Genomic DNA, 10104 nt, shown 5'->3' with positions numbered 1-10104 from the left:
TGACGGATTGGTATGATATCGCTGTTATATATCGTACCATGTGTGGGCATGATATTGACCAGTGCGCGCTCCTGTGGGGTTGTACATTGTACCTCCAGATCTTACTGCATGTTCACTTGATCTGGGGATGCGATGTACGATCCCATGGAGCGCTATGCGGGTGGGGGAGGGGCGGTGCCGGCATATCGGACGGTCGGCCACCCGATCACTCCGTGTGTGGGGACCGCCCGATATGTCGGCCATCAGATCCCAAGTCGCATAGCAAGGTGCATATTCTACCGTATGGGCAGCTTGAGACTCTTTCTGCTTGGTATTTGCACCCCCCCCATCTGCCCTTAGGTATTTTTAATCAGCACAGGTTCCTACATTGTTGTCTACATATTATAATGGGCACTATTATAGGTAAGTCCTGGATAAATTGATATTATGTATTAGTATTAGGGATGTTAGGGACCCATCTAATGGGGTTCACCTTGACGCGGAGGATGGGAAAACATCTTTGACCAAACATGTACTAAGAACCACATTTATACTCATGTTAATTGTAGAGTTTACCAGGATTATTTTGACTATCAATGCTATCAGAAGGAGGGAGCTGAATGTCGGCAAGTATGTATAATGTTCAGTCAGTGCAGCCGCCAACCCCTCTGTCCCACCAGGGATTGTATGAGAACCCCTGCAGCGGGAGGGGGGGGTGGCAGTGACTCGATTCACACCAAATCGCGTACTTTTAGCCCCGCCCCCTGCTGCACAATGCCGTAAATCTCGGCATTGTGTAGCGGGTAAAAATATACGTGATTGTGTGACTGCGCCCACGCTCTGCCCACAAACTCCCGAAAGGGCCAGCCAGAATGTCGGCATCTATGCCTTTCATACATTTAGCCAAAACTAAAATAACGTGAAAAGGGTGTGAAAACGCCTTAGTAAAAAGATCAGAGCCGGACTGATCACCTGGCAAATGCCAGAAGGGCCAATGGCCTCAGGGCTGGCTCGAAGAGTGCGACTGCCGCTGCACAGGGCGGAAGCCACCTTCCGGACTGCGGCGGTGTCCCCACCCACAACCCTCCTGCCAGTGTTCATGGTATGAGCTCAGGGGGAGGGAAGGGGCGGCGGCAGTGCAGCACCTGGTGTACATGATGGGCCGGTAATTCTTGCCGAGCAGCACCGCCTCCCGGTGCTCTGCTTGGCTGGGATACTAAGAGACGGGGGCGTGCCGCAAGGCCAGGCTCCCATGACTCACGGCACACCCCTGTGAAACTTAACCACATCCATTTTCCAAGTGTGCGCGCACAGGGTACACTTCCAGGGCTGATCTACAGCCCCAGTCCGTCCCTGAAAAAAAATGATTGATAAACAGAGCCCCAAGAGATAGGAGAAGGTTAATCATGTACTTAAAGTATAACACAATAAACTTCCTCAACGCCTTTTTATTTATAATGAAAATAATCTGAGCTGTATGGATGGTCCTCCCAGTAATCATGTAACAGATGCAGGGCCTTAACTATTTTCAAGGACATAAAACTGCAGAACGAATCTCGCACAAAATAATATTTAAACACTTGCATTTAATGTTCCTCTGTAAACTTTTTCATAATCCTACTAACAAGACCAAAATGACGTATACATAGGAGGGAGCCCAGCAGGGATCACACATCTGACTGTCCAGTTGCAGCCTCACCACGTGATCGGGGAGCACACTGCTCGGCTTGTGACGCGCGCTCCCGATTCATAGCTATCCAGCATCGGGAGCGCGCAGAAGCCGTCTCCTAGCAACCGAGGGACGCGCCGCTCCTTATACTGACTGCACAGTTCTGTGAACCGGTCCGTGACCGGCTGCGGCACCGCAACACAGCTTGAGCCTTTACCATGTCGTCTAAGCAAACTAAGAAGAAGGAGTCCGCGCACCGAATGAGCTCTTCGTTTGGGCTAACACCAAGAGAGTGAGTGACTCTAGGGAGTGAATGGCGGGTGGTGGTGTGTACAGTACATTAAATGAATCCACCACACACTAATATACATGATCATATGGTGACTTTTACTAATTGGTTAAGAGTACTGGAGTAAGCTGTGAGGGTCCTCCAGCGGCAGCACCTCCGCATATGTGCCATATTTTACAGTCAATATGGGGGATATTGGAGCACCCCCATATTTGTGCTACTACTAGTGTAGCTTATGAGAGAATAAATAGAGTTTCACCCCAAAAGTGGGCATTCTTGGTAGGATCTGGGCAGAGTTTGTATGGGTTGGTGGCTGGGTTTGTTTGTCTCTGTTCTGTACGGCTCAATTTTGACAAGCAGAGCCTTGACTAGATTTTTTGGTGCCCTGGGCCAGAAAGTGCATTGGTGTCCCCCCCCCCCCCCCATATTTCAAATAAGGGCATTAGACGCGCACCTGAGAAAGGGGCAGATAGCTCCATGTGTAAGGTGTCTGACTGCCATGTTAGAGGTGATACATTCCAATCCTGGGTATGACTTGACAGTATTTTGAAATGTGTGAGTTAAATAAAAGAGGATGGGACTGAAGGTGCTTGGGTAGGTGGTCAGATGGAAGGGGAGTCCACCAGGGAGGAGATAGGGGAGGCCAGGAGATGCCAGAGATAACAGAAAAGGAAACTACAAGTGAGAATGATTCTAAACAGAAAATTGACAGGCCCGAGCAGCGCCCCCTGTCCTACGGTTCTGTGTGCGGTGGCACATGTCACACCACCCTAGTTACGGCCCTGTTGACAAGTGTAATACACTTGTGAATTACAAGTCCAGGGGCAAATGCAGGATTTTTAATAGGGGTTTCTATTACATTATATATACTAAATGACATCAATTACTTTAGTAAAAAACTTTGTGGCTAATAACGAGTGTAACACCTTGTATTATACCTCATTTGCACTCACTCACCCTTTCATCCACTTCACTCTGCTAATACATGCCTCCTTTCCTCCCTTATTACCACCACCTTCTCTCCCGTGCCACTGCCAACCTCCAGAATGCCCTCCACACGCAATCAGTCACCTCCACTTCTTCGCTCAAGCCTACCAACTCTTCTTAGTTGTCCAACCTCTGCTTTCCCCATCTGTATTTCCCTCTCCCTGCTTGTGTCTGTCCATCCCCTAGATCAGTGGTTCCCAATCATTTTCTTCCTGTGTACTCCCTGGCATCTCATTTGCATTATTTGTTTCCCACAACATTTGCAAAGCAATAAGGGAGAGGGTTAGGCTGCGGGAGGTAGGGGAGGGTTAGGTTTAGGGGTAGGGTAAGGAGTAGGAGGAATACTTACCTACAGGTGTCGGTATTTGAAACCAGTCAGGATTGTGAGCACAAGTATTGTGTGCGCCGGGATCCTTTACCTAATCCGTTTCTTTTACATAGATACAGGGATAGACTTTTTCATTTTATTTTAATTTTGTAATCAGGGTCCTACAGTGAGGCATGGGGCCTCACTGTATAGTACACTTTTTTTTTCTTATGTGTCTAATTATCACCTGGATGTTCCACCCCACCATTACTAAAAAAACATTCAAGTACTCCTGACACTCTAGGTTGAGAACCACTGCCTTATATTGTAATCTATTATTTTTTATGTTTTTATGACTTTTGAACAAGTAATTCTGTATATATGTAAGTTATGTCAGTGTTTGTACTATTCTGGACTTGTGCAACTTCAATGTGCTGTGAAAACCTTGTGGCACCATACAAATAAAAGGTAATACTGTGTTATGTGTCAAAAACAAACATCTTGTTTCTCAATACCGCTTATTAGAAGCCTGATTAAAAGATGGACGCAGTGCCGATACTTACACAGTTGAGCGATGTTTTGCTACTGCGCATATGTGATAATTCCAGGAATCCCTTATTGCGCTTAAGCAAACCAAAGTGTCCTATCCCATTCGCAATTGTGTGCCGTATTGTTCACACTTGAGAAGGTGTTTGTGAACCCTGGGCGGTTCCAATCGCAAATACAATGCTGCAGAGGGCATGTTTAGTTGTATTAGAGGAGAGTAGCCACAGTAGACCCTAGGTTACCGCAAATGTCGATGGTGCGGCCGATGTTGCGTCAATGTTGTAGTGTTTATAATCTCCATGTCACAGCATGCCGGATCCCGGCATCCATGTACCAGGTCTGGCAGCGCTGATGTCGGGCTATGTCTGCAGGGCAGCGAGCGGGAGGTCCCCGGCGCCCAGTGCTGTAAGTCTTACACGGCTGTTCCTTCTATGCAGCCGTCCAGGGCACGCTTCAGCTCTTCCCCTGTGGCTTCCGGATTGCGGCTGCGGATCCCTTAGGGCCGTGCAGCAGCTCAGTAATAGTTTTTAAAGAGGCATACATGCTTCCAGGTGACAACACAGGAGGCGCCAATTTCGAGCCTCCTCCTATATAAGGAAGCTTCTGAGTGCACTCCTCTCCCAGAGTATAGACTTCCAAACCTGACTCCAGAGTTCTCACCTGTGATACCCTTCCTATTTCTGCCCTTGGCTTTGTTTGTGACCTGACTCTGTCTCCTCCTTGGTGCTGTGCTTGGTATTTTGGTGACCTGCATACGTCTGGTCCCTCCGTGACCTGTATACGTCTGCTCCCTGGTACCCTATTGTCCATTTGGTTCTGACCCAGCTTGTCGACTACGCTGTATGTTTTCATTGTACTCTCCTCCTATCCATAGCTCATCAGCACCTGTATTAGGGAACCTAGTCTGAGAGCCACGACACATGCTAAGTCCAAACCTCCTTGCGGGGGTCCCTGGTGAATACAGCCGGCACGATAGACTCCATGCCTCAATACTAGGTTCTAGTCAATCCCGAAAGAGCATCCACTATCTATCTGTGAGTTGTGACACTCCATCACAAATGCACAGACCACGTAACCTGAAAGCAGACGCCTCACTGCTTTCATACTCCATTGCTCCGTGGAGCACAAAAGGAAGACCAAGATTAGCATTTGCATGTTCCCACAACATATCGTCCACATCAGCAAGTGTGTACCCACTATGTTGCTGACGTCGCCCGTCGGAACTGCAAGCAGGTCCAAAGAGCAATATCATCAGCGGGGGCCATGCTGCTGAATGCAGCATGCCCCTGCTGTTACACCGTTGCTCCCGACATGGGCAAGTGTGTATGCACTTGCCAATACCAGGACCCGCCGCACGAGACATTGCGCTGGGTACACATCATTTAATGTGTACCCAGCCTTACCTTCTCTGGACTCTCCACTGACTGGCAAAGTCGCAGCATACTACATCATGTCCGTGACACTGCTGGGAACCGACTCCCGGCAGCATAGCGGCCATGATCTAATATTCTATATGAATATATATATATATATATATATATATATATACACACAGTATAGACACAGTATAGACAGAGAGAGGGATGGAAGAGAGGGAGGACAGGGAGGGAGGAAGAGAGACAGAGAGAGGGAAAAGAGAGAGAGGTGGAAGAGTGACAGGGAATAGAGAGAGAGGGATGGAGGAGAGAGACAGAGAGGGGAGTAAGGGAATGGAGGGAGAGGAAGGAATGGACAGAGGGGGAGAGCGAGAGAAGGAAGGAGCAGGAGAGAGGGGGTACACATACCTAGTGTTCACTCTAGCTCTGGCGGCAGGCAGGGCGCCGGAGCTAGAGAGGGCAACCTTATGCGCGCGCCTTAGGCGCGCACCCAAAAGGGGGCGTGGTCATGAAAAGGGGGCGTGTCTATAAGACGCGTCCCCTTTTCGTCATACTTGGGGGCGTGCCCGGCGCTTACAGACATGCCGGGCAGCTCCCAAGCGCTGCAGAAAGGGAGAATAGATGCCGGGCGCATGCGCCCGGCGTCTATTCTCCGGCGGTGACCGGGACGTCACCGCGACACCGCATGTTTCTCCACCCGCGGGACACTGCGTCCCGCGGGTGAGAACGGCACCCGCAGGCTGTGAGGGCAGGGCGCTTTTTGCCCTCCTCCTGGAGGGCAGGGTGCTTTGGTCCGCTAAAACAGCCTAGCGGGAACGCTACATACCTGTTGCAGCTGCAGGAGCGATCAGCTTTCTTATGGGGGCGGGCACTTCACTACATTAGAACCCACCCCATCACATGCACCCGGCCCCACCCCCTACACATGCACCCGCGGGGATATGCCAACAAGGGGGCGGGGCTTCTAGAGGCAACCACTAGAGGTCCATCAAGCAGTGTCCTGACGCTGACTGTCAGTGTGCTGTTTGTCTGTGTGATTCTGTCGGGAGCCAGCCAGGGTGAGTGGCCAGCTTCCGGTCAATATCTGTGGCAGTGTGGGGGCCCCCAAGGCGTGGGGGCCCCAGGACGACCGCCCCGTCTGCCCCTCCTATCATCCGGCCCTGGTGACTTCACAATGCATGCAGGCAGCAGCTAGAGATGGCTGTAGCTTAGATCAGCAATAGAAAAGCTGGGGCTCAGGAGATGTCAGTGTCACTCGATGCAGGTAAAAGCCGAGCCCCAGAGGCAGCCTAGGCCCCGTAGCAGCCCCATTTTCGGGTCCTACTATAGCTATGCTTTTGCCTGTGAGTCCCAGCTGGTCTGCCACAGATTGGAAGAGAGTGTGCGGTGACACAATCCTTTCAGTAGACTATTTTAGGAGATGTAGATATAAAGGCAGGTCTCCACTACCCGATGAAAATGAGGGATTGAACGATAATGATATCGTTATCATTCAATCGTTAATTAATCGTTCACAAATCGGCCATGAAAATGTCAAAAACGACCAGCAATGCACGCTCCCGCTGGTCGTTTTTGACTATCATCGCCTGAACATGCTGGTCAATCTGCCGATAACGACAGATTGCCCATGTTCAGGGATGAGGTAGGGTGCCTACATTGAATGACTGATCGTTCAGTGTAGGCACAGCACAGACTGTGAAACGACTCCATGATTACAATGTCGTAGTTGTGCAGTCTTTTCACAGTCTGCTAGTAGATGTGCCCCTTAAGATTTGCTGCAAAATTGGACAGGTGTGGTGGCATATATTGGGTGTTGAATCTGCGTCCAGCTCTCCTGTAGGATTGTGTCAACAGTCTGGACTGAAGTTTGATCCGCGGAGGATTGGACAAGTGTGTAGCTATCTTAAGTCAAGCAGCGTCATATCAGATTAATAATTTGCTTTATCCATTGTTTCTAATTTCATAACTGCAGATAAAATGGAGAGAGTTTTCAGAAGGGGTAATTGTGAGAGACCAAAATTTGTTATATAATCTTTACCTGAAAATGTCATTCAGATTCTTTTTCTGAAGATGTTGCAGTTCTGGACCTTATTAGATGATGTAATCCAAAGGCCATATCAGCAGTCGTTATCCAAAATCGTTTAAATAAAGCAGGAACTACTCAGAGAGTGTCAATGTAGGACAAAACATCACCACAAAATGGCTGCCAGTAGCTGGGCATCATTTATATAGTGCCGTGATCTGCATTATGACATCACACTGAATGAAGACAGCAGCTAGAGATGACTGTAGCTTAGATTAGTTCTAGGCCCAGATGCCCTGCAACAGCACTCTGGTAAAAATAGCAAATCCGGTGCTCAGGTGATGGCAGTGTACCTCGGTGCAGGGAGTGTGTCCAGAGGCGGCCTTGTAGCAACCCCATTCTCTGCACCTACTATAGCTACGCCCTTGCCTTTGAGTGGCAGCTGGTCTGCCAAAGATTGTAAGAGAGTGTATAGTAACACAATCCTTTTAGTAAATTGTTTCAGCAGATGATGATTTGAGATCTGTTGCAAAATTGTGCAGGTGTGGAAGCATATATTGTGTTTTGAATCTGTGTCCAGGTCTCCAGTAGAATTGTATCAACAGTCTGGTCTGGAGTTGGATCCCCAGACGATTGGACAAGTATATTCCCATCTTAAATCATTCAGCGTTAAATCAGATAATTTGCTTTATCCATTGCTTCAAAATAAAAAAATTAAAAACTGCAGACAAAGTCTAAATCAGTGAAAATTTGTTATATAGTCCTTACCTGAATATGCTATTCAGATTCTTTTTCTGATGATGTTACTGTACAGGACCTTATTGGAAGATGTAATCCAAAATCCATATCAGTAGTCGTTATCCAAAGTCACTTAAATAAAGCAGGAACTACTCAGACAGTATCAATGTAGTACAAAATGTCACCACAAAATGGCTGCCAGTAGGAGGGCATACTTTAAATAGGGCTGTGACCTGCATTGTGATATCACAATACATGAAGGCAGCAGCTGGAGATGACTGTAGCTTAGAGCAGCGCTGGGCCCAGATCCCCTGCAGCAGCACTCTTGTGAGAATGGAAAAGCTGTGGCTCAGGAGATGGCAGTGTAATACGGTGTAGGGAAAAGGTCGGGCCCCAGAGGCCATTTGAGCCCCGTAGCAGCCCAATTATCTTTACCTACTATAGCTAAGACTTAGTCTGTGTGTGGAAACTAGTCTACCAGGTATGGAAAGAGTAAGTACGGTGACACAATCATTTCAGTAGATTGTTGTAGCTAATGCAGATATAAGATCTGCTGCAAATTGGACAGATGTGTAGGCATATATTGGGTGTTGAATCTGCACACAGGTCTCCAGTAGGATTGTGTCAACAGTATGGTCTAGAGTTGGATTCCCAGAGGATTGGTCAAGTGTGTACCCATGTTGAGTCATGCAGCCTTATATCAGATAACTAATTTGCTTTATCCATTGTTTCAAAATATAAAACTGCAGATAAAATAGAGGGAGTTATAGTACTGTGACCTGCATTTTAACATCACAATGCATGCAGGCAGCAGCTAGAGGTGGCTGTAGCCTAGATTAGCTCTGGACCAAGATGCCCTGTGGCCAGGGCTGTTTGTAGACAATCTGGCTCCCAGTGCAAACAGTCAGAATGCGCCCCCACCACCCCCATGGGAATTTACAAGACCAATAATATTCCTGAGCATGTTGACGGCGCACATAACAAAATAGGGTGTTTGGCCCCGGAGCAAGGGCCATGGCCTTGCAGAAAATCTGTCCCTGCTTCCAGCCGTCCCCAGAGGCAGCCCACAGTGTACCACCAGCCAGCCCCAGTTATTAAATAATAAATCTCACCTGGCTGCAGCTTTCATATGGTGTCTTCAGTTGGTATTCACTAGTCATGTAGGAGATCACATGGTCCATAAAATGCCTGATTGTGTAGGAATATAACCAATGTCATCATCATAAAACAGAGGTTCAACCAGACTGGTCTCCTGTCACTTACTAACCCCTGTATCCCCTCTAGCCTCCTGCCCCTTGTCTCTTCAGCCTTCTTTCTTTACAGCCTCCTGCCTTGTCTCTCCACCTTCCTGCCCCCTGCCCCATCACTTAAGCCATCTGCACCCTGTGTCTCTCAGCCTCTATCCCTCCTCTGTGTCAATCAGCCTCCCCCTTTTGTGCCAATGAGCCAGCCTACCTAATTTGTGCCAATCAGCCAGCCACCCCATTTTGTTCCAATCAACCAGCCTCTCCGTTTTGTGCCAATGAGCAAGCCTCCCCTTTTTGTGCCAATGAGCAAGTCTCCCCTTTTTGTGCCAATGAGCTAGCCTCCCCTTTTTGTGCCAATGAGCAAGTCTCCCCCTTTTGTGCCAATGAGCAAGTCTCCCCCTTTTGTGTCAATCAGACAGCCTCCCCCTTTTGTGCATCAGCCAGCCTTCCCCTTTTGTGTCTGTTTAGGACCTTATTGGAAGATGTAAACCAAAGTCCATATCAGTAGTCGTTATTCAAAGTCGTTTAAATAAAGCAGGAATTACTCAGAGAGCAGAGCCGTAACAAGACTTTTAGTACCCTGGGCCAAAAGTAGCATGCCCTCCCCCCCCTTTTTTCAAAAATTTGTTATATAGTAGTTACCTAAAAATTTTATTCAGATTTTTTTTCTGAAAATGTTGCTGTTCAGGATTTTATTAGACGATGTAATCCAAAATCTTTATCAGCAGTCATAATCCAAAATCGCTTAAATAAAGCAGGAATTACTCATTGATTATCAATGTAGGATAAAACGGCACCAGAAAATGGCTGCCAGTAGCTGGGCTATGACATCACAATGCATGCAGGCAGCAGCTAGAGATGGCTGTAGTTTAGATTATCTCTGGACCCAGATGCCCTGCAGCAGCACTCTGGTGAGAATGAAAAAACTATGGTTCAGGAGATG

At 48.0% G+C, this 10104-nt stretch overlaps 1 protein-coding gene across 1 annotated transcript in view; it reads left to right on the top strand.

Moving 5' to 3' along the window:
- The first annotated feature begins 1866 nt into the window (after positions 1 to 1866).
- Positions 1867 to 10104, top strand: part of ADGB (androglobin) — a 435925-nt gene continuing 427687 nt past the window's right edge. The window contains exon 1 of the mRNA XM_088474497.1: positions 1867 to 1940. Coding sequence (XP_088330623.1) covers positions 1867 to 1940 — 74 coding nt within the window. The remainder of the gene's footprint in view (positions 1941 to 10104) is intronic.

This window comes from Taudactylus pleione, unplaced genomic scaffold (assembly GCF_031769625.1).
Source record: "Taudactylus pleione unplaced genomic scaffold, aTauple2 ptg000154l, whole genome shotgun sequence".
Taxonomy (NCBI): Eukaryota; Metazoa; Chordata; class Amphibia; order Anura; family Myobatrachidae; genus Taudactylus; species Taudactylus pleione.
This window is presented reverse-complemented; position numbering and strand designations above follow the sequence as displayed.